This window comes from Onychomys torridus, chromosome 12, assembly GCF_903995425.1.
Source record: "Onychomys torridus chromosome 12, mOncTor1.1, whole genome shotgun sequence".
Lineage (NCBI taxonomy): Eukaryota > Metazoa > Chordata > Mammalia > Rodentia > Cricetidae > Onychomys > Onychomys torridus.
In genome coordinates, this window is record NC_050454.1 from 48,240,572 (window position 1) to 48,264,561 (window position 23,990).

Here is a 23,990-nt window from a genome sequence, read left to right on the forward strand (position 1 = left end):
GACACTTTGCTCACTCTGGAAGGAGGGGACAGGACCTGCCTGTACTGAATCCACCAGGTTTAAATGAATCCCCAGGGGTGCCTTGATCCTGGAGGAGATGGGAATGGAGGGGAGGGGCTGGGGGAAAGTGGGGATGGTAGCGGGAGGGGGGAGGACAGGGGAACCCATGGCTGATGTATAAAATTTAAAACCCATAATAATAAAGAAAAAAATTTAAAAAATTTGTATTTGCTAGTAAAACGTATGTGTTATACGGATAAAACGAGGAGCTCTTATTGAATTTCTTTTTCGAATCAATAATCTGAGAAATATGGTCTCAAAATTGTAGCTAGAGTTTTTCTGGTCCTGCCTGGCCCACAGTCAGGACAAATCTCTTTCACCTGCCAGTCCCACAGCCACTCAGACCCAACCAAGTAAACACACAGAAACGTAATAACCTGTATGGCCATGGCAGGCTTCTAGCTAGCTGTTCTTATATCTTAACTTAACCCATTTCTATTCATCTATAAGTTGCCACATGGCTCGTGGCTTACCTGTATCTTAACGTCTGATTTTCATGGCAGTGTCTCTCTCTCCACCTTCCTGTTCCCACAATTCTCCTCTCTCCTTGTCCTGCCTATATTTCCTGCCTGGCTACTGGCCAATCAGTGTTTTATTTATACAGAGTGATATCCACAGCACAAAATATCAAATATTAATTCTGACATTTATCTGTTAGTCTCTGTTTCATCCAAGTCTGTGTTTCAATGTGTTTGGTATGTAACCTAGAGAGTCACTCTTCCTTCTTTTGGCTTTCCCACACTGGAGAGAGAGTTATCGGCAAAGTACAAAATGGTAATTAAAAATTTCTAGTTCGGTGCCAGGCACAGATTGTTCTTTTAATGAATCAGATTATCTCAACATTGTAAGGATTAATTACGTACTTGTAGCAGTTCCTTTAAATTTCTCTGAACACTCTGCCACCAGATAACTAGGTGGCAGCCTTATAAACTCAAAGCGTTAATAGAAGCTCAGAAAATCCATTACACTTAATTCCACCAGAAGAGACAGGAAGTTTTGATTAACTACAGCATTAAAATATTATTATGGTTTTCATTTAAACATTAACTAAAGGTTGAGTAAGGTCTGAATATGATTGGGGCAAAATGGATAGCAAGTACTGTAATATTTTTCTTCTAGGAAGAATAAAAGATAGATAAATACAACATTTGTAATTCAAGATTACATTTTTTTTCTACAAAATAAGTAAATATTCAGATTTTAACAGAGGTGGTAATATAAATTAAAATGCATTTTGCCATAATTTTTAAAGAAAACTTTCCAAAACAGTACAGAATTCTTATATGCTCTTTGTTCAACTTCCAATGCTAGCATTTGCTACATCCCTATTTAACAAAATAAGGAACTTGACATTTGTATTTAGTTAGTGGTAACTAACTAAATTACAGGTTTTATTCATATTTGCCACTAACATTCTCTATTATCTGGGACACATTCCAGGATGCTCTTTTATAGCCTTCCTCTGTGCCTAGTCTTCCATTAGTGGTATCTTCTCAGTCTCTGTTTGCTTTCCATACAGAACCTTGTTGAGTTTTACCTATATGGGACAGCAATTTCATAGATTTTCCCTCAATTTAGTCCTGCATATTATCACATGGTTAGAAACACAGAAGGGATTTAGGAAAGAGTATCTCAAAGGCAGAATGCATTTCTCACCACTTCATATGAACGGTGTATCAAGTCCAAGTATGATGCTGTTATGACTTTGAATGTGTGACTAATGTATAGTTTGGAAGATTTCTCGACTGTTTCCTCTTTCTATGTTCTATTATTTGAAAGTATGTAACTAAGAGATTAAAAATTACTTCCTGGATAAAGAAGACTTTAGATTATTTGGAAAATTATAAGAAAGCAAAACCTTCCCTTTATCTCCTGTTTTATTTTATTTAACCAATCATTTCTATAAGGATGTATTATATAGTCACTTTATTAGTATTACCTAGTTAGTTGCTTCATCCTAGGGAACTCTTCTACATTAGCAAGTATCTTTTACCATGATCCAATACACTTGTTTAAAGATTAGAGGCTGTAGAGATGGCTCAGGATTTAAGATCGCATATTGCTCTTGCAGATGACTCAGGTTAAGTTCCCAGCACCCATGTCCAGTAGCTCACAACTGCCCATAACTCCAGCAAAAGAGAATATGAGGCTATCTTTTAGACTGTGTGGGCACCTGGATACATGTTCTCATACATTCATGAAGAAAGACACACATACACATCCGTTTTAAAACTTTGATCTTAGAGGCAGAACTTCTATTGTCATTTTCTTAAACTAGTTTAATGTCTAACTCCATTCTAAAAATGTATCTTTATACCCACGGACAAATGTAGTTTTTAGCCCTCATCAAAGAAACTTCTTTTCTGCAGTAGGTATAAACCTACAGCTGGTCAAAATGTAGAGAACAATGGACTGTGAGGTGCCCAACCCTCACTGACACATCCTCAGTGCAATTCCTGCACCCAAGGCTTCAAGAACACTACAGAAGAGTGGATGGAAAGGGTGTCAGAGCTTTGGAGGACCAGGACATCTATAGTGTGATAGTGTTTTCTATGTGTGACAGGGCAGCTGTACCCAAGGAGTCTCAAAACCATGGTCGCCTAAACAATACCAATGGCGATTGGGTAAATCTCATGGGGCCCCACCCTGAGGTACAGAACTACAGGCTATTAATGGCTGCTAAGAGGAGTTTAATTGGCTTGTTCTATGGATGAGCCCCTGGTGGTTATTCAGTCCCAAGTGGTCAGCTCTAAATACATACACATACAAACAATGCCAAATGGACTCAATAGGCGACACACTTATATATGTAAGTAGGCATGTATGTATATACATATGTGTGTGTGCATGTGCATGTGTGTACAATACTAAGTAAGAAGAGGCCACAAATTAGAGAATAATTAGGACATGAGAGAGATTTGATGGGTACAAGGGTTGGGAATGATATAAATAGAGTGCTCATGTATGAAATTCTCAAAAATTTAAATTAGAAAATGAAAACATCTTTTTCCATTAAAAAATTCCTAAACCTCACTTTATCTTTCACCATTTTCACCAGAGAACTGACTATTTACTTTAACTGAAAATGGTGTTTAGAAACTAAGTTGAATATACTTATTGTCTTAGTTCTCTTTCTATTGTTGTGAAGAGACACCATGACCAAGGCAACTTAGAAAAGGATTGAATTGTGTCCTTGCTTACAGTTTCGGAGGGTGAGTCCATGACCGTTATGTTTGGGAACATGTCAGAGGACAGGTGGGCATGATGCTTGAGCAGTAGCTGAGAGCTGACATCTGATCCATAGGCATGAGACAGAGAAAGAGAGTGAGAGTGTGTGATGGGAGGGCAGGCATCTAAGTGAGCACTCACCTGAAATAGTATGGGCATCTGAAATGTGAAAAAGCCCGGTCTCAGTGACACAACTCCTCCAACAAGAGCATACCTTCTAATTTTTCCCAAATGGCTCCATCAAATGGGGACTAAGTATTCAAAAATGAGCTTAAGGAGAGCATTTTCCTCCAAAGAACTGCACTTGTTAACAGAAGTTTCCATACTTTTCTACTGTATGGGAGACTGAGATCAAAAATATATGTGCCTGAAAACTGAGGCTTGCATACAGACACATATGCAGCTATTTTCAATATATGCTTTTCATGTATATGCATTTGCATTTCACCAGTATGTATAGCTACTTCTGTTTAATTCAACATAGACTGTCCCTCCTCCTACTGCTTGTCTGAAATGGCTGTCTCTGGTAAAGAAATCTGGTATTACCTGGGTGGTGGTGGCACACACCTTTAATCCCATCATTCAGGAGGCAGAGCCAGGAGGATCTCTGTGAGTTTGAGGCCAGCCTGGTCTACAGAGCAAGATCCAAGACTGGCACCAAATAGAAACCATGTCTCAGAAACCAGAAAAAAAAAAAAAAAGAAACTTGATGTTGATCATATACAATTTATTCCCTTATTTGTTCAACCACGATATACATGCAAAGTGTCTTAAGTATTCCCAGCTACATCTCAGGGGAAAAATGAATTTACCAATTCCAACATAGTTTTATTACAGTTCTTTCTCTTTTTATCTAGTAGCCACTCAAAACATTGCATCTTAAAGTTGACTCAGGTCTCTCTTTTTTATATTAAATGATGTAGTATGGAATATAATTTTTTTGTGGAAGTATTGCCTAGTGAGAGACTCTTTGTTTAGCATAGTGAAGCCTTGTGCTTGTTAAGTACTTACCAATGCAACAAAACAAAGAAAGAATATAATAGTTCTCTTGCACAACATATATAAGCTATAGCCAAGGTAGGACATCTCTGCTTCTCCTAAATTAATGAGTTGTTTTGGGTTGATACTCCTCCTGTGATGATTTTACAAGCATCTGAAACTCATTTTACAGAACTGACATCAAGAGATGTGTTAGAGTCTACCAAAATAAATTGCTGCACTTTAGGTGGCTTGAAAACCAGAAACTTATTCCTTCAGAGTTCTGGCCCAAAGTCTTGAAATCAAAATGGTGTCAGTGTTCTTCTCCTTCTTGAGGCTTCACGGGAGAAATTACTCTTCTCTTCTTTGGGTTCTTTGACCTGTGACTGTATCATTGCAATTGCAATCACTAACTTCACTCACATTGCTGCCTTTCTCTGTGCTTTTCTGTATGGTCACCTAAGGCTCCTTATCATTAGCATCAGAGATGCCCTCCCCTTGGTGACACCCTCCCATTCTTTTTAATAGTTAAGGGAACATCCACAGGCTCTGCATATTAGGATATGCTTGGACCTCTTGGGGAATAATCCATGTCCATTTAGTTTTTTGTCAAATTGTTACAAATCTAGATGTAATTAGGGAGAGGAAACCTCAACTGAGAAAATACATCTGGCACAGTGGTTCATGTAGGTCATGACCCTTTTGGCAAACTTCTATCTCCAAAAATATTTACACTAAGATACATAACAGTAGCACAATTACAGTTATGAAGTAGTGAGGACAATAATTTTATGGTTGGGTGTCAGCACAACATGAGGGACTGTATTAAAGAGCTGCAGCATTAGGGAGGTTGAGAGCAACTGCTCTAGAAGATTGCCTACAGAGCATTTTTGTGATTAATTATTGAAGCAGCAGGGCCCAGCCCACTGTGAGAAATATTATCCTGGAGTCTTTGGTCTTAGGATATACAAGGAAGCAAAGTGGGCAAAGCTTGGAGAGCAAGCCATGAAAGCAGCATTCCTCCAAGGTCTCTGCTTCAGTTTGAGCCTTTCCGTTCCTTCCTTGGGTCCCTGCTTCAGCTTTCCTTCATGATGGACTACAACTGTACGATGAAATAAGCCCTTTTCTTTACAGTTGTCACTAGACAATGTTCTATGACAGGAAAAACAAGGAAAATCATTTGAACAGCCATAGTGGAAGTCAGCACTTGCAGGACTTGTTTTATATACCTTGTACCAACTTCCCTACATTGAGCTTTCACCTGTGGGCTCTGTGTCTTAACTGCTGTTTGATAAATTCTCGCTATTGACCTGAGCTCATTTTATAGGTGCCAGGTTTCTTCTGGATGGATTTCCCAGGGATCACAGTTTCATCCAAATGTTACTAGATAAGCAGTGCTTAAAAATCATGTTTAGTAATTTTTTTTTGTTTAAATGATTAAACAATACTCTATATTGTCCTTCACTTTCCCCCTTTACAGTGAAAGCCAGCATAAAATAGTTCTGAGGGCCATTGGCTGTACAAAAATTATACCTGGGTTCAACACAGACTTCTCTTAAGTAGACAATCTTATGCAGGCTTTCTATGCCTGTGCTCTTTCCATAGGCTTACTGAAGACCTTCCACAAACACAGGAATGCACTGGCTGCATCAATGCCCTGAATGAAGGACTACTTCATCGCCAACTATCAGGCTGAGCAATCAGTGCACTCCCCTCTCAGGATAACTCCACACTGATAAGCTCAACTATCCATCTAGTCTCACACTAATTTGTGCCTAAAATATTTGAAAAAATTTCAAGAGGAAAATCTAAATGTACTGGAGATTTCAGGCACAAAACACCCATCACAGGCAATATCAAAGCATAAGGAAGAGCATAACTGAGTGAAATAAAAATCGCCAGTTTAGAATCAGGAAAACTGGTCCAGTTCTAAGGGAGAAACACTGCTGTTTGAGGAATTTGTTCACCTTTAGGTCACTGGTTCTCATTCAACTTGTGGCAAAAGTAATTGAAAATCATTGTTGTTTAAAAACTCTTCCATGCCAACTTAGGAGAAAGTTGTTGGCCTCACTCTGGTTTCAGGTGACAAAACTCATGTCATAGTGAATATTCATCACATGGAATTTAAGTATTTAAGCACTAACCTCCTTCTGAGTTCTCTATGATGCCTGACAGATGACAGAGAGAGTGTGTAGCATGTTTACCTCTGACGAATGTAATATGGCTATACACAATTACACCTCATAAATCCCACTGCGAAGTTGATACTGTGGGATACTGGATAATCATGCTGAAGTTTCAATTTAAAATTCTTCTATACTATGATTACTTCAGTGGATCATTTAGAAAGCCTATATACGCTGTCTAAAAACTTGGACAAAACATAAGAATTATAGGCACTTCAAAATTTAAATTTATATATTAAAATACTTAACAATAAATAAAATTGTCATCTTCTTTCTTTCATGTGCACGTGCCTACTAACCAGAAGAACTATAAGTAATAATACAGTGGGATTTGGACAAGTTTTGTGGATATAGTGCTGAAATTGGTGGATTTCTTTTTAATGCTCATTATCTTCCTCTAACAGCTAAGCCTCATATAATATCGACTGTGTGCTAGAAATTGTCCTACCCATGTGTTCAGTGACTAAATATTCTCATATGAGGAACACACTTGGAAAAGCCAAGGAACACAGAGGCAAAGGGAATAGCTAATGTTATAAATATCAGAAATAATAAATTGGGCAGTCAGGCCACAAATTTATTTTTAACCAACAATTTTGTTTTGTCCTCTTGAAATTCTTGTTTAGTCCTAACAACCTCCTAACTGTCCTCCCTAGCCAAATTCTGTAGCTAGAGTTTTCTTGGTATTGCCTGGCCCAGATCGGGACAAATCTCTCTCCCCTGACAGTCCTGCAGCTGCTCAGACCCAACCGAGTCAACACACAGAGACTTATATTACTTGTAAACTTATGGCCATGGCAGGCTCCTTCTTATCTAGTTCTTCTATCTTAAGTCAACCCATTTCTATTAGTCTATACTTTGTCACGTGGCTCATGGCTTACCAGTACCTTACATCTCCCTTGTCATGGCAGCAGCTGGCAGCATCTCTCTGACTCAGCCTTCCACTTCCCAGAATTCTCCTCTCTCCTTATCCCATCTATACTTCCTGCCTGGCTACTGGCCAATCAGCATATTATTTATACAGAGCAACATCCACAGCACTTCCCCTGTTTTCCAAAAGGAAGATTTTAACTTTCACATAGTAAAATTACATATAACAAAATAATTATCAAGCAAGAATTACAGTTACAATATCTATTTATAATAGTATAGTTTATTTATAATAACTAGTCTATTTGTAATTGGCAAAATTAAAGAAGATATCCTATCTAATTTTTGTTTTTGTTTTTTTGTTTTTTGAGACAGGGTTTCTCTGTGTAGCTTTGTACCTTTCCTGGAACTCACTTGGTAGCCCAGGCTGGCCTTGAACTCACAGAGATCCACCTGTCTCTGCCTCCCGAGTGCTGGGATTAAAGGCATGCCCCGCCGCCGCGGCGCCGCCACCACCACCACCACCACCACCACCACCACCTGGCCCTATTTAATATTTGTGAGTCTAAGGTTTCATATCTAATTTATCTTTTATCATAACTAAGGAAAATTATACCTATCTAGTCTTCAACTACATCAAAAACCTCAGAAGGATATAATATTACCTGAGAAATGGGAGAAGGATGTAAGCAACTTTTGGGAGTCTTGCAGGGTAGACAGACAGCTGGCAGCCTGGACAGTCACCTAATGTTCCTTTGTAAAGTTGGGGCATCTGTCTTCAGCCCACAGGCGTAGAGTCTCTCAGTCACTTTTTTCAGTGTCCGGTAGAATGTCTGGCAGTTTCCTATGCGAAGCAGGTACCTGATGGACCATTTTGCCAAGCAAAGTTCAGTGGTTGCCTTCCTATGGGTCCTGCATGTCCAGTTGATCAAACAGTCCAGACAAGAACAGTTTCTTTCCCAAATGGCTACTTTTGCCAAAATGAAGATAAACTCTATGTAGAGTGTCTTTGATGCCCATCCTCCTCTCTGAAGTAAATCCAGTACTTCCAGGAGCAGACATGTCTCCTTGTCCAGAAAATCTAAATTTTTTACATACTTTAAATGCCACATTCTGTAGGTCTTTGAAGTATTTGAAAATTACCTACCTCATTGAATTATATCTATGTATACCTAGAAAACTTAACATGACTATAAGTTTGACTATCATAGAAGACTAGTTGTTAATCTATATCTCTTAATTATCCATTATAATCCAAATGAGTTACATAAACATAATACCTCAAACAAGAGTAAACATATTCATACAGTATAACAAAATTAACTTTAAATTTGAATCAATAAACTAAAATCCATAGCACTGTAAAACATTTTTAAACAAGTTGTTGCTCTTTAAAAGTAGGTTCAACAATCTACCCTTTAATCCCATCATATCTGTATCCTATTTATATATATCATATCCCCCTTTCTGTTTTTTAGAAAGATATTGTATTTATAATTAACCTGCTTTAAATAAAAATATTGTTTTTTCTCTGTTCCACACCAGAGGCCTCTTTTGATATGGGACACAAGAATCTCTCAACCTTTTGTGTTAGAAATATACTTGGGTTTAGAGAGTGAGTGAGCCAATTCCATCCCTAAAGCCAGCTTGGTATATGTGGGAATTTTGGGTGTAGTTTCTCATACTGCTTCCTGCTGGATGGGGGCGCTGTATCTTATAGGGACACAAAGAAAATTTTAAGCTTATGGGGTAGTCTGTGAGGCTGTATTGTCTGAGCCAGTTGCCTTGAAACCATTCTGGATGTTGGGTCATCTGGGCCATGGTGTCATTGGAGACCTTTCAGGGAGTCTTGGCTGGTCAAGCCTGATGTATCTTAATCTGGAACAAATCCATAGCCTTTGGCTTTCTGTGGAAACAAAAGCAGAGACTCTTTTCCAAAGCAACATATCCTTACATCCAAATTTTGAAGTCAAGTTACCGCTAAAATATACATATTGGCTTAACTAAACAGCTTTTACCATCAAATGTTTTTTCTGCAGTTAAGACTATCAAAGACAACATAATGCAGATTCTCTGTGTGATATCCCTTTTCATGAGGCTTATTTTTTATATTACCTTTACTGTCTCTTTAAAGACTTTATTTTTAAAAACTATTTCTTTATATAACTGTACATATTTCTTTTTCTCTCTCTTGCAAGCCTACATTCATTTTTACACACATTGTAAACCATTTAAATCTTGTTCCATCGTAATCTGTCTCATTGTGAACGTATTTGCTTTAAACTGCAGCATTCTAAGACTGAAAAGGCACCGTGGCTGCTGGCTCCGTCTACCTCAGCTTCCACATGTACTGCCAGCTCTGGGTCTGGAGCTATATGTACTATCAACTATCAGAAGCAGTTTTATCAAAGCAGCGTGTAGCCCCAAAACCTTTCTTTCTTTCTTTCTTTCTTTCTTTCTTTCTTTCTTTCTTTCTTTCTTTCTTTCTTTCTTTCCCTTCCTTCCTTCCTTCCTTTTCTTTTCTTTTCTTTTTTTTTAAGTAGCAAAGGCTAAGGTGTATTGGTGAAATTATTAAGGCTGCTCCACTGTAGTTAAAAGGGAGGTTTATTTTGTGGGCTAACTTACAAATGAAGGGATAGGTTTCAGGGTCTGTCAAAGGTATGGCACAGTCTGGTGGTGTTCTCTGGAGAATTCTGCTCAGTCTACCTCCAGCATCCAGGGTCCCAGAACCAAGAGAGACCTCCTCCCGATCCTGGGTCTTCTGCTTCCTTCTCTGCCCCGCCTTGTGGGCGTGACCATTACTGAAGCCTCAATGGGGGTTGGAACTTCCAGGCCAATGCTGGGATGGCTACCCACTACAGGCTAAATCCACCATGCAGTACCCTAATGTGCCACTTATAGACACCTCATTCCCACCATACTGCAGATCAAGCGCAAATACCAGGAACCTGCCATGGTAGCTCAAACTCGCAGGTTGCCACTAACTTGAGAGAGACAACTAGGAAGCTGTTTTTAGCTCCGTTTTAGATTCTGTTTTTCTCAGGTTTTAGGTGAAAACTCTTGCCAACCCATTGGGTGCCATTTATAGCTAGAGTTTTCCTGGTCCTGCCTGGCCCAGGTCAGGACAAATCTCTCTCCCCTGACAGTCCTGCAGCTGCTCAGACCCAACTGAGTCAACACACAGAGACTTATATTACTTGTAAACTGTATGGCCATGGCAGGCTCCTTCTTATCTAGTTCTTCTATCTTAAATCAACCCATTTCTATTAGTCTATACTTTGTCACGTGGCTCATGGCTTACCAGTCAGTACCTTACATCTCCCTTGTCACGGCAGCAGCTGGCAGTGTCTCCCTGACTCAGCCTTCCATATCCCAGAATTCTCCTCTCTCCTTATCCCACCTATACTTCCTGCCTGGCTACTGGCCAATCAGCATATTATTTATACAGAGCAATATCCACAGCAAAATTCTATGGTTAAGAATCTATGATAGCCTCATAAACAACTTTCTTTGTCCTGCTGACTTTTGTTCTATTTACCCTGTGAATATAAAATCTCAGCTTCATTCAAAGTTTTAGATTGGCTTATAGTCCAGGCTGGCTAAAGGCATCTACAGGCCCACCTAGCTCCTTGTGGGACCAAGTAGGTAGGTGCTATTATGAAGAGCAAATATATGGTGGAGAAATGGGAATGAGAAGCAGAATGGTTCATGTGCTGTGGAAAGAGGCAGGACTGGAGAAGAAGAGGAAATGGTGAGAAACAGGCTGATATGGATGGCCTGTTTGCTTCCTGGGGCCAGGGTGACATCCAGGCCCATGTTGCTGCCACGGGCCATGTCTTGGTTCATAGTACTAAGACAGCTGGGGTTTGTGTTGATATCCTTGACCCATGTTGCCACCAAAGGCGGCTAGGATGCCTGGATTCTGGGCTACCACCTGAGGCCAACTTGGTGCACTGCCACCAGGGCCATACTAATCTGGGTGGCCTCTGCTGCCATCAGGGTCATGGTGTTTGGGCCTGAACTGCTGCTGAGGGCCATGTTGTTATGTGTTGATGTATCTATCTCATTGCTATTATGGGAGTTGCATATTCCCTGTGAGCACTGATAAGCAAAGCAGAGCTGTCTGACAGTGGATCATCCTTAGAGGAAACCCCAAGGTGGCCATATTCCCCTACACCCTGATGGGTAACATTGTTATTTCATACATGGGGTCTGATATCTGATTGAATGGATGTCCCCCTCCCTTAAATGGCCAACAGCCTAGAGGTGATAATACAGGGTTTTTTTGTTTGTTTTTTGTTTGTTTTTTTAGCTGAAGATTGAACTCAGGGTCTTGTACTTGCTAGGCATGCACACTACCACTGAGCTAAATCCCCAACCTGATAATACATTTTTGAAGGTACTACTTTTGGGGCACAGCTAGGACAGCAGTTATGTGGGGCACTGCTGTGGGGTCACGTCTGCAGAGAAGGATCTTGTCCACACAAGGAAGGAACTACAACGAGGAAAGGTCATATAAAGGCTCCTTCCCGGGATCCAAAAACCTGCAGCCCATGGGAATAACAGAATAAGAAGGCAGAGAAAACAGGTAGAAGTCAAAGCAACTATTCTTCTAGTCCAATTTCTAATACAGTGGAAGGGAAAATTCAGAATACAGCATGCAATGGGGGCCTTAATGGCCAAGAATATGTAACAATCAAGAAATACTGTATCTTTGAACTGTTTGAATTAGGACTTCTCTATGTGTGCATGTGTGTGGTGTATGAACATGTTCATATGTCTGGTTGTGCTTACTTGTATAGGCATATGTGAAGGACAGAGGTTGACACTGTGTCTTACTTGCCTTTCTACTTAAAAAAAATCTTATTAAAAAGTTCTTTTATGTGTATAGGTGTTTTTTTTTTCATGTATGGAATGTGTAATGCATGTGTGCCTGATGCTGTAAATGCCAGAAGAGAGCATCAGATCCCCTGGAACTAGATTTATGGATGGTTGTGAGTCACTGTGTAGGTACCAGGAACTGAAACCATGGCCTCAGCAAGAGCAGCAAGTACTCTTACTCTCTGATCATCTCTCCAGCCTGCTTTATCTTGTTTTTAAAGATTTACTTTTATCTTTTAAAATATGTGCATGTGTATGTGTGTTTTGGGGTATGATGTGAAGGGAAGTGCAGATGCCTATAGCATCCTGAAGTGTCACATCCCTCTACAACTGAGTTATACGTGGTGTGAGCAGCTGGACGTGGGTGTTTGGAACTGAACTCAGGTCCTTCATAAGAACAGTATGTGCTTTTAACTGCTGGGCCATTTCTCTAGCCCTTCCATTTTATTTGTTTGAGACAGGGGCTCTCACTGAAAATGGAGCTCTGATTTCTACAAGACAGGATGTAAAATGAGCCCAGCAATTAACTTCTTTCTATCTACCTAGAGCTGGGGTTACAGGCACATGCCATGGAACCTGGCTTTTGTATGTCTGCTGGTGATCCATCCTCACCCCAAGGAAAGAATTTTTTCTTTTCTTTTCTTTCTTTTTCTTTTTTTTTTTTTAGGAAAGCTTGAAATTATTTCTTGCAGTGTGACTCAAAAGACTATGGGACACAGGGGAATATATGATTGGTATAAATGCCCTGGAAGCAGAGTAATCTGAATAATGCAACTAGCATGCCTTGACATGCAGAATGTGTAACATAAGGCAGTACAAAATCAGCCATTCTGATTGTCTGGGTGATAGAAGCTGTTACAGACACTTGGTTGTTGACAGCTGAGGTCCCATGAATACCAACAACTGAAGGTTACAGAGGAAGGACAAGGATTGCCCAGAAAAATGGGCAAGTGACGGGTGGTATGGGATGTCTACTTCACAAGGCTTGAGAGCACTTTGTTTTCAGTGAAGAATCTAATTGAGTTGGGATTGTAGGACTGAGATGGAGCTTTAGTGGTTTTTTTTCTTTTGAGCTGAGCATCAAACCCTGGGCCTAGCACTTGCGCAAGGTAGGTGCTCTACCACTGAGCTAAATCCCCAACCCTTACCTGGATTTTTTTTAAAGTGAGAACTATAGTTCATGGGCAAAGTAAATAAGAAAAGAATGCAAAAGAAAATATATTTGTCCTATGCTGGACAAACATTTCCCAAGAATATGCTGTGTGCATTTTTATCCTGCAAGAAAGTTTATTGGAGGTAGAGACTTTTCACACTGAAGCTTTTTCAGTAGCCAAGTGTGGCTGATGAAGAGGTAAGGGCCATGGTTCTATCAGATCTAGGAATCTGGCTTGTACTGCAGGTCTACCAGGTAAGAACATAGCCCTGATCCCCGCTTCCCTCCAGGCAGGTCCACAGAATGAAAACCTGCCCTTTCTTGCTTTCTGGGGTCGGGGTATACAGTACCACTAAGGCAGTGCCCTAGGATGAGAAAGCAAGGCAGCTCATGGATCATGATTGTAGATTACAGTACTAAATAAGGGAGACTTTGGGGGTTTTGTTTGTTTGCTTTTTCATGCTCCTGCATCCAACATAGCTTCCTCCTCCCATAGGAATCAATTATACAAGTAATAAGAACTTTTCATCCTGTATTTGATATTCCTCATGTTTTATTTTAATATTCCCTTACATGTTAACTCCCAGGGCCAATTTGCAACTTCTAGAAATGGATGATAGTGGGCCTTCAGAGATAAAGTTCACCCTTTGTGACAACATTTCATTATATATTGCTAGCCTTTGGGTGCCTTACAGACTTGGAGAAGCATCTGGGAAGATAATAAAAGCAGGCGAAGAGCTCAAATGAGGGTGACTTGTCTAGGTGGAAAAGAGTCTCCCAGCCATGGAGTTACTCAATAAAATCAAAGTGCCAGAGATTGGCTACCTCCCAATGCACTGTTGGCTAACGAGACATCTCAGGATTGGCAAATTCTAAGGGTCACTGCCACTGCTGTTGGCTGCATGTTGGATCTAAACAGGAAGCCCCCCCCCCCCCCCCGGGACGGGGGGGGGGGGGGGGGGGCTTGGGTTTTTGGAGACAGGGTTTCTCTGCATAACAGCCCTGGCTGGCCTAGAACTCACAGAGATTCATTTGTCTCTGCCTTCTGAGTGCTGAGATTAAAGGTGTGCACCACCACCTGTCGACAGGAAGTTCTTTTTGCTGAAGATAACACGTACTTGTAGGACGTGGAGAAATCAGATTGGGCTAAGCTGGAAGTTATGCCTCCCCACGCCCACCCCCACCCCCAGCTGCCCTGCCTGTTTATAGAAGGCACAGCACAGGTACTGGGAAAAGCTGTCATTAGTATTCTTCTTAGTTTATACCTTGCATGCCATGCTACTAGTGTATCAAGGTGTGCACACTGGCGGCACAAGGACAGGATTAATGGCTACAAACAACACATTTCCTATAGGTCTTGAGGCTTACTTTATAGGAAGGTACTCATCTGGTAATACAAGCAAAGGGCAAAAGCCAGTGGCAGGAGAGGGGTGGGGGAGTAAGGTGAAATGATTCTTGTTCATCTAAGCCTTAAAGTTTGTGTACCCCTGAGATACTAAAGTATCCCTGGACTCCAAAACAAATTCTAAATTACTTCTGTGTGCTGTGGGCATTCATGATAAATTCCATCTTCATCCCATCATTGTCTCGGCCCTTAGTCCAAGCCATTATCTTCTCTAGATATTATAGCTGCCTAGTTTTCTGCTCAAATCCCTCTAATTACAGGCTTTACAAGATAAAACACTACCCCGCACTAGCTCACTTCCTGGTACTCTCCTGCTTCCCTGGACACCATGCATACTAGTTTCCTTTCATTCCCTCCCTTTCCCCCTTACTTTCTGACTGAGCAGCTCAGTTCCCCATTTCAGAAACTCCTGGCCTGGAATGCTATTCCTCTCTGGCTGTTTCTTATTGCAGTACTGTAGTGGATAGCCATCCCAGCATTGGCCTGGAAGTTCCAACCCCCATTGAGGCTTCAGTAATGATCACGCCCACAAGGCAGGGCGGAGGAGGAAGTGGAAGACCAAGGATCGGGAAGAGGTCTCGCGCTTGGTTCCCGGACCCTGGACGCTGGAGGTAGACCGAGCAGAGTTCCCCAGAGAACACCGCCGGACTACACTATACCTTTGCCAGACCCTGCAACCTACCCCTTCATTTGTAAGTTAGCCCACAAAATAAACCTCCCTTTTAACTACGTGGAGTGGCCTTTCCCTGAAATATTGTGTGTTCCCCGAAATAAACATATCTGGGGTCAGAGAACAGACAGCCACTAGAACAGAGCCAGAAATGGTGGCTAGAAAATGGGAAGAGTCAACCATAACAGAAGTTGGGCGTTGGTGGTACATTACCTTTAATCCTAGCACTTGGGATCTCTGAGTTCAAGGCCACTTTAGAAACAGCTAAGCATGGTGACCCACGCCTTTAATCCCAGGGAGTGGGGGCAGAAAGAAAAAGGTATATAAGGCATGAGGACCAGGAACTGAGGAGGAAAAAGCATGGAGTTAGTTAAGCTTTGAAGCAACACAGTTCAGCTGAGATTCATGTGGAGGAGGACTCAGAAGCTTCCAGCCTGAGGAAAGAGGATCACCTGAGGAACTAGCAAGGTGAGATAGCTGTGGCTTGTTCTGCTTCTCTGATCTTCCAGCATTCACCCCAATAACTGGCCTCGGGTTTGAGTTTTATTAACAAGTACCTTTAAGATTCTTGCCACATCTGGCGCCCAACATTCGTGGTACGAATTCATGACAAAGCCTCTTGCCTGTGGCCTTGTGAACCCTAGCTCAGGCCCCAGCTACACTCAGCCAGCTGTGGTGGCACATGCTGGTAGGATTTACTGAAGAAGGCAGAGGCAGGAGGATCCCGAGTTGAGGCCGACCTAGGAGAAGCTTCAGCCGGGGCAGAGACACAAACAGTGTCGGTGGGACCATGGAGGCAGTGGCTGCTGCTCCGAGTTGCCGGCTGCTTCTCATCGTGTTGGTGACTACAGTGATGCTGCTACCTGGGACGAAGAATTTACCACTGCTTGTTCAGAGAAGAATTGCCAGGACCATCGTATTACAAGAAAGTATCAACAAATGTCAGTTTGGAAAAGTTTGGCAAGAGAAATGGTGGGGAGAAATTGCTGTGAAGATTTTCTCTTCTAGGGAAGAACGTTCATGGTCCCGAGAGACAGACATTTATCAGACTGTGATTACTCCAAACCACAGAGGAGGCAAAAAAAAAAAAAAAAAAAAAAAAAAAAAAATCTAAAGGGAACCATGATCATGCCTAACAGTGACTTTGAAATCTTCAAAAGGATGATGGGACTCCACAATGATGATGCCACATGGACTAAGGTAAAGCCATTAACACCATGGAAAGATCGACTCTGGACTACAAACTGCTCAGGACAATTTCGAGATGACTGGCTGAGATGATCCAGCCTGACAGACTACTTGAACAAGGACTTGAAACAAGCCCTGCACTTTCTCATTATGCAGCGGTGGGACAAATGATACAGGACTTGACAATTAACCCAAAAATTTCCTTTTCAGGATCCTCTAAAGATGGAAGTAATTTTAAGAAAACAACGCCCACATCCCCAAAAAGTGGGATGGGAGGTTTTCGGTCGTTTAATGAGTTTTGGATATTGTCATTGTTTATGATGATTGGTTACAAGTTGTTAATTGTTAATGGTCAGGAAAAAAGCTGAACATGAAGATTAGATTCAGAGGTTTTGTTAAAAAAAGAAAAGGAAAAAGAGAAAATAGATATGAGGTTGATCACTGAATCTACTTTGAGAAAAAAGATGACGAAATAATAGGATAAATGGGTAGATCACTGAATCTACTATAAAAAGAAAAAGGAGAAGATATAAAAATGACAAAAGGTAGATTACTGAATCTATTATGAAAAGAAAAATACTTTTAAAATGGAACTACTTGTTTTAAACAGGATAAGTAATGAAAATTTTTTTGTCTGAGTTTATCAAATGTTACTGGACTGGACATTGTTATACATAATGGAGTTTTTCACCTGAATCTGTCAAATGTTAATGGACTAGACATCATTAATGTAATCTTGACTGTGTATATTGTATATACTTATTGGATATGATTTTTCTTGTATTAGTTATAACCTTTTTTTAATTTTAGACAAAAACAGGGGAAATGTAGTGGGTATTGTGTTCCCTGAAATATTGTGTGTTCCCCGAAATAAACATATCTGGGGTCAACCTAAATGTCAGTACTGAATGGCATTCCTTGAATACCAGAAGTGAAAGACACATTTGATCAGTATTAATTCTGGTGCTCTAGCTCTACGTGAATGTAACACTTAGGACGGTGGGACTTAAGTCTCAATTAGTTGCACTATGTGGGCAAGGGGCTGGCTTATGGAGCTTGAGGTAGACTAGGTTTCTGCTCTTGAGGAGCTTATGTTTTAAAGATTAATGCAGAACACACGCTGTGTTCACTGTTGCATAGAAGATAAGGGCTGAAATAGTCTACTCAGAAAGAATTATGGGATTCTGAGATGAGCTAGCATTTGGCATGAAACCTGAATGATGGCTGGGAAAAAAGTGGTCACAGAGAAAGGAAGAGAATTCCCAAGGGACAAAACAGCACCCCCGGTGGTCAAAGAATTCTGCCAATTCTGGGAAAGTTCATGCCACGACAGTACAAGAAAACTGGATAATAATGGGAGTAAATCCAGACTGCATAAATGTTTTAAGGAAAGCCAAGTTTACCTTTCACTCTAAGTGAAGCGGCATGCCATTTAAGTTGTTGATGGCATTATTTGACTTTTAGTGCAGAATTTAGCTATTCCAATGATGTAAAACCTGCAGCAATGGTGTCTCCTGGAAGTAGTTAGAAATGCACTCTGGAAAATGGACCCCGAATTCAGATCGCACATTTTCATCAAGCTATGCAGGTCATTCACGTCAACTTCAGTTTGAGAAACTTCCCAGCTTGGAAATAGGGGGCAGGTAATAATGGGAATGTATGGGAGCTAGCTTCCTGTTTAAGAGGGTTAAAAATTCATTTTAGGCAGTGTTTATTCAGTAAAGCCCTGACTAAATTCCTCTCCTTATTGCCTTTCCCTTTCTCTCCTCCTCATCAGTAGTATGGTTTTACACCAATAGGTAAACGCTTATGCCACGAAAAGGCTAGCTGGTTCATGTCTCATAGCAAGCTAAGCAGAAATTTTGAAGTGATGGAAATTTAGATTTACGAATGGATAAAAACCTGTGTTCAGGTTACAGATTTATGTGTCTGCTAAGTATTTTCTTTCTGGGTTTCAAGCGCTCTCCCCCTGCCCCACCATGTGTTACGATTCACTGTTTTATGCCTTTATCCAAGACCTCTACCCATTCACATTGAGGTCCTTTATGTATCTTTCAATTGTTTCTTAAATATGTCACAAATCCCCCTTTAAATGTTGGACTCAAGGATGATCAATACTGTTCCTTTTTCATAGATACTATTTTAGGTTTCCAGATTTCAACTGAGAAAGTTATATTCAAACCTGTCCAGTTTTGAGGTACAAAGTAACTTGCTACTTCCTGAGTCGTAGGATCTATTTCTCCTGGTGTCCAACTCTGCATTCTTCTTAAAATAATTAATGTATGTATGCATGAATTGTGCCTGTGTATCTATGTACATGTGTCGGGGTGGTCAGAAGGCAACATGCCGGAGCTGATTCTCTCCTTCCCTAAATGTGGGTTATCTGCCTCGTTGGCAAGAACCTTCTACCCAGTGGGCCATCATGTCACTAGGTCCCCAATTCTGTATTCTTTCTTTAAAAGGAATCACTGAACTGAAAGGGGAGAAGGAGGTTATATTTGGGAGCTTGGCCAGAAGAGTAGTGTCTTACTTTTGTCATTACAGGAGTTTATTGAGTTTAAGGAGTTTCAGTTTTATGATGTTCTCCAAGTCATACCTCATCAAAGACAGTTTTGCTGGTGCAGAGCTTGCGGAAACACAAACGCCTTTCTGATTTCGTTGTTGGCTGTATGAAAAGTTCGTGTTCCTGCTGGGGCTTCCGACAGACACCCAGAGTATTCATCATGCAACCGCCCCGAAGTGTCTGACTTATAAAATCCACGCGACACGGCCAACGTGGGGCAGCGGGGGGTTGTGAAAGGACGTGGAAAACACTCAACATTTTCACGCCATCCACATCTAACTGTCCTCCCGGGGAATTTCCTATTTTGTTTTGGTCTCCACCCTTAGGAAAAACTCCGACGCGAGAGCAGCAGGGATTTCAGGAGTGAAGAGCGCGGGACCCGACGGCAAGGGGAAGAGGGGTTGGGACCCGCCTCTCGGTGGCCGTCCAGCCCCGTCCAGGGCTCCCGGTGCGGGCCGCGTGAGTGGGCGGGGGCCAGTGCTGCGGACGTGTGTCCCGGGCTCACCCCGGCCCGCTCCGCGGCTATAAAGGGCAAGTCGCGGCGGCTCGCCTAGGCTCGCCCGGCTCCGCCCCGCCGCGCTGCTCGCTCGCACTCCTCCGCGCGGGCCACTCGACCCTCTCGGGCCTCGGCTACTCGGGCTGCGGCGAAGATGGCGGCGCCGGCGGCTCGTGCCGCAGCGGACAAGGGCTCGGAAGCGCACCTGGAGGCCGCCTTGGCCGACGTGCCCGAGCTGGCCCGACTCCTGGAGATCGACCCGTACCTGAAGCCCTTCGCCACGGACTTCCAGCGCAGGTACTCGGGATTCTCCCCGCCACCCCGCCCGCCGCTGCCCCGGGGCCTGCGGGTGCGCGCCGCCGCCCGACTCCCTTCCGCACGGACCCGCCCCTCTGGCGTGTCAATCATGAGGGGGCGTGGCCCCGGCTCCGCTCCGGGTTTGTTGGGCTTTGAGTGTCAGCGGCTTCCTGCGCGTCTGGGCCCCGTTCGAGCCCGGTCCCCGGCCGCGCGCCATCGGGCTACGTGCTCGGGCGGGCGGCGCCGGAGCCAGCCAGCCCCTTCTGGGACAGGTTCAGGCCCTCCCCGGCCCTGAGGGTTGCAGTGGACGTGACGCTCAGCGCGTGATTGTGCATTCCCAACTTTGTAGTTGACTTCCGAGCCTTCAGGCAGACTTTGTTTCCCAGTGTTTGCTCCTGTTAGTCCAGGAATCTTCTTTTCACCTTAATCGTTGGTCAGATTTCTCCCCTTTCTTAAAGCAACATCGAAGAGCGTATGTAAGGCAACAAGGCCACTGGGCCGCGTGTTTGACTTTGTTTTACCATCCAGGAGAAGGGAGGAAGGTATGGATAGCCGACTTGTAGAACTCAATTCCAAAGCCTTTAATTTTAGCTGCTCTCGATCATTCTTCCCTCTGTGGGAATGGAATGATTATGATCAGCTCAGGTTTAGTTTTGAAATGAAAGTTACTTTGATACTAACTAGAGTAGTGATGGTCCCATTTGAAGTATTTTGTTGTAGTCACATTAGTTACACTAGTTTTTTCTGTAAAGCCCAGATACTGCGGAAAGTCAAAACTACCATGACCACAGATTATAAGCAGTGCTTTTAATCATAGAAAACAGCCAGCTACATGGGTTGATTTGAAAACACAAAAAAACCTGAAGTTCACATCTTACATTTGTCATGTTAGTTAACACACTCATTTAAGTAACTTTCCAATAAAAAACTGAAGGACAAAATTGCTATTCCAGAGAGTCTAATATGTTTAAAGACAGCAGCTCATTTCAGAGTTTACATATTATAATGAGAGCCCTCCTCAAAGTCACCAGGCTGGGCTGAAGCTCACTTTAAGCATATAATTATGCCCTTGGATGAAGTATTGGGGAGGAGTCTGGTAAAATTTCATCCAGAATGTGCAAAACTGTGTTAAGATAGTTCATATGCAATCCTTAAAGTTAAAAGACTTGATCTGATTTTGAAATAAGCGATTTTTTGAACAAAAGTGAATAATTTATCTTTTATTTCTATATTTTTGTAGAAACCCATTTATGTGGGTCAAATTAAAGGCAATGTAGAAAGGGACATGGGCAAGACTTTCTCTCAACTCTGCTCCTGTCTGCCTCTTTCCTTCATCTGTTCTCACCATAGATACTGTTTTGTAATATAAAAATCACTTTATTGTAATGCACCCACAAATTAAAACAAAGGAGAGTGATTAAATGTACTGGCCAGCCTTCTAGGAGGTCTCAATTTTTTACAGGGACTCTGCTTGTGTGGTTTGTAAAATGACCTGTAGGTAATTCTAAAACCAGACTTGTGGAAATATTTTGCCTGTGTCCTATTTCTGGTTTTAAATGGCCACAAGCAGGCAGACACCATTTGTTCACTTTTTTCTTTTGTATACTTCACATTCAACTCCACAGGGACTGAAGCAATTACAGTCATCTTTCATGGTTTGTCAAAATTAATGAGAGGAACAAAGGCCAGAATAAAGAAGCGAGGGAATCCAGTGTTCTTGGTGAAAAGTCTGGCCCAGCAGGTCCTTCTGTGCTTCACTGTGACCAGGACACTACTCTGTCCTTGGTTCTGGGTAATTGCCATTTTCCAGCACACATGTTCCATTTAGGCATGTCAAATAGTAATTTGGCATTTGGCAGTGGTGACTTTTATTGTTAGCTGTTGAAGAATAAAAACTTCTTCATAGTGTTGTCATGGTCATTGATTGCTATGATTTGAAATGTGTCCTTTGCAAAATTCATGTGTTAACCAGTGTGCTGTATAAAGAGCTGGGACCTTTAAGACATGCCTAGGCCATGAGGGCTCCTCCCTCATGATTGAGTTAAACCCCTTATACCCATAGACAGCTTGAAGCCCTAATCAAGGATGCATCTTTCAGCAGTGGGCAATGGACTAATCAAAGAAGGGACTTGTGGGGACATCCTTGTCACCTATTCTAAATCCCAGGGCACATTGCCAAAGATGGGGAATTGGGCTGTCAGAGCCAGAAGATGGGGAGCCATACTGTAAACTTCCATCTTTAGAAATAACTTTTCTGTGGCTATCATAAATACCCAGCAGCTGGGACCACTTGCACAAGGTAGGCATATGCATACCCACCTCCAAAGATGTAAAAGTAGGATGAGGCTAGTTGGGAGGAGGAAGACAAAGAGCTCATCAGGAATGGGAGGAAGGACAAGATAAGGCCAAGGAGAGGAAATGTCGTAACTATGCACTGTATACAAATAAGAAAGTCTTAAAAAATTAAAAATTGAAAAATAAAAGAAACCTTTGGTACAGTTTTGCCCTTTGGCCCTTCTCCTTGTGAGACATTGCCTTCCCGCTCTCTGGTTACTGTAGTAACAAGATGCCACCTGGGAAGCAGAGAGTAGTCCTTGGACAACTTCACCCACTGGCCTCTTGTCTTTGGACTTCTCACACTCCTGAACTGTGAGGAGATAGATGCTTTTTTTAGTTTTTATAAGTTACCCTGTTTCAAGTATGTTGTTGAAGCCACAATAGTAATGTAAGATATTTATTTTACTTTCATCTTATTTTTAGTGACCCATTTTGTGTGTGCTTGGACTAACACAATGAGATGACCATTGATGTGCAAAGTGTGCTTGTTACATATTGCAGAAACTTGGAGGTACAACCATCGATATGTAAGAATGGTGATGGAAAGGCATTTTCTTCTCATTGATCGATCATCACATTCTTTCCCAGTCAACATCGCTTCACTTGAAATTCTGTTTTGTACTTTTTACCTTCTGTGAGAATTCCAAATCTAGTGTAGTCTGTGAGTGACTTTTCATCATAAATAAATTTAGATACATTAGTGTGTGATCACTGTCTTACTGATTGCCTCTGAAGGTGACATTTTCTACTTTGCTCTTTCTAATTTTGTTACACTCCAGTTAGTTCTCATTAATGATTACAACCGCATTTGATTGCTCACATCTTACAAGGCATCGGGAGTTGACCAGAGAACTCTCCTCACAGCAGTCATTCAGTGATCTAGGATTATGAAGGATTTGTTTTGAAATTTTCTTTCTCAGTTCTAGTAGCTTGGAAACGAGAAAATAAAGCCATGGTTTTTCTTTTATTTTTGCTTAGTAGTGAGCCCTTTCTGTTGAGGCCCGCTGGTTTGGTATATCTCCTACCTAAAATAGAGGGCTGACATTTTTTTGAACCCTGCTCAGATAAATACAACCGCTCTACCAGTAGTCAGTATTCTTTCTTTAAATTTTACATAGTATTTAGGTATATATTGTGATATTTCTTCTTCTAAGCATCATCTACTTAGATAGGATACACGTTTTTCCTGGCATGCCTATGAAGCAGTTGGTAGTACTGATCTGAGACTAGTCTTTATTAAAAGCATTCTTTTTAAAGTTTTTATTATTTATTTATTTATCTATCTATTTATTTATTTACTTATTTATGTGTGTGTGTGTGTGTGTGTGTGTGTGTGTGTGTGTGTGTGTGTCTTTGTGAGTGAATACTGGGTGTGTGTGCGGGTACCCTTGAGGCCAGAGATCAGATCTCTTGAAGCTGAAGTTATAGACAGTTTGTAAGTCACCCTGTATGGGTGCTGAGAACCGAACTTGGGTCCCCTAGGTATTGGTGAGTGCTCTCATTCACTTTGCCATCTCTCTAGCTACTACTAACGCTGTTCTTAAGAAGTTCATAAACAGTCATGGTAAGTTATTCTGTATGTTCGTTCTCTTTAGCATTGTATATTACAGAATCCTTCTTGGCTCTTTGAGGTCATGGTCTTGCCTTTCCTCTGTTACTTTTGCAGGTTTCACTTCAG

General features: G+C 41.7%; 1 protein-coding gene across 1 annotated transcript in view; it reads left to right on the top strand.

Annotated features, from left to right (window-relative positions):
- Window positions 1-19,736: 19,736 nt before the first annotated feature.
- Gbe1 (1,4-alpha-glucan branching enzyme 1) overlaps window positions 19,737-23,990 on the top strand; it is a 241,631-nt gene continuing 237,377 nt past the window's right edge. The window contains exon 1 of the mRNA XM_036203624.1: window positions 19,737-19,975. Within this exon, the coding sequence (XP_036059517.1) occupies window positions 19,833-19,975 (143 nt within the window). The 5' untranslated portion in view covers window positions 19,737-19,832. The remainder of the gene's footprint in view (window positions 19,976-23,990) is intronic.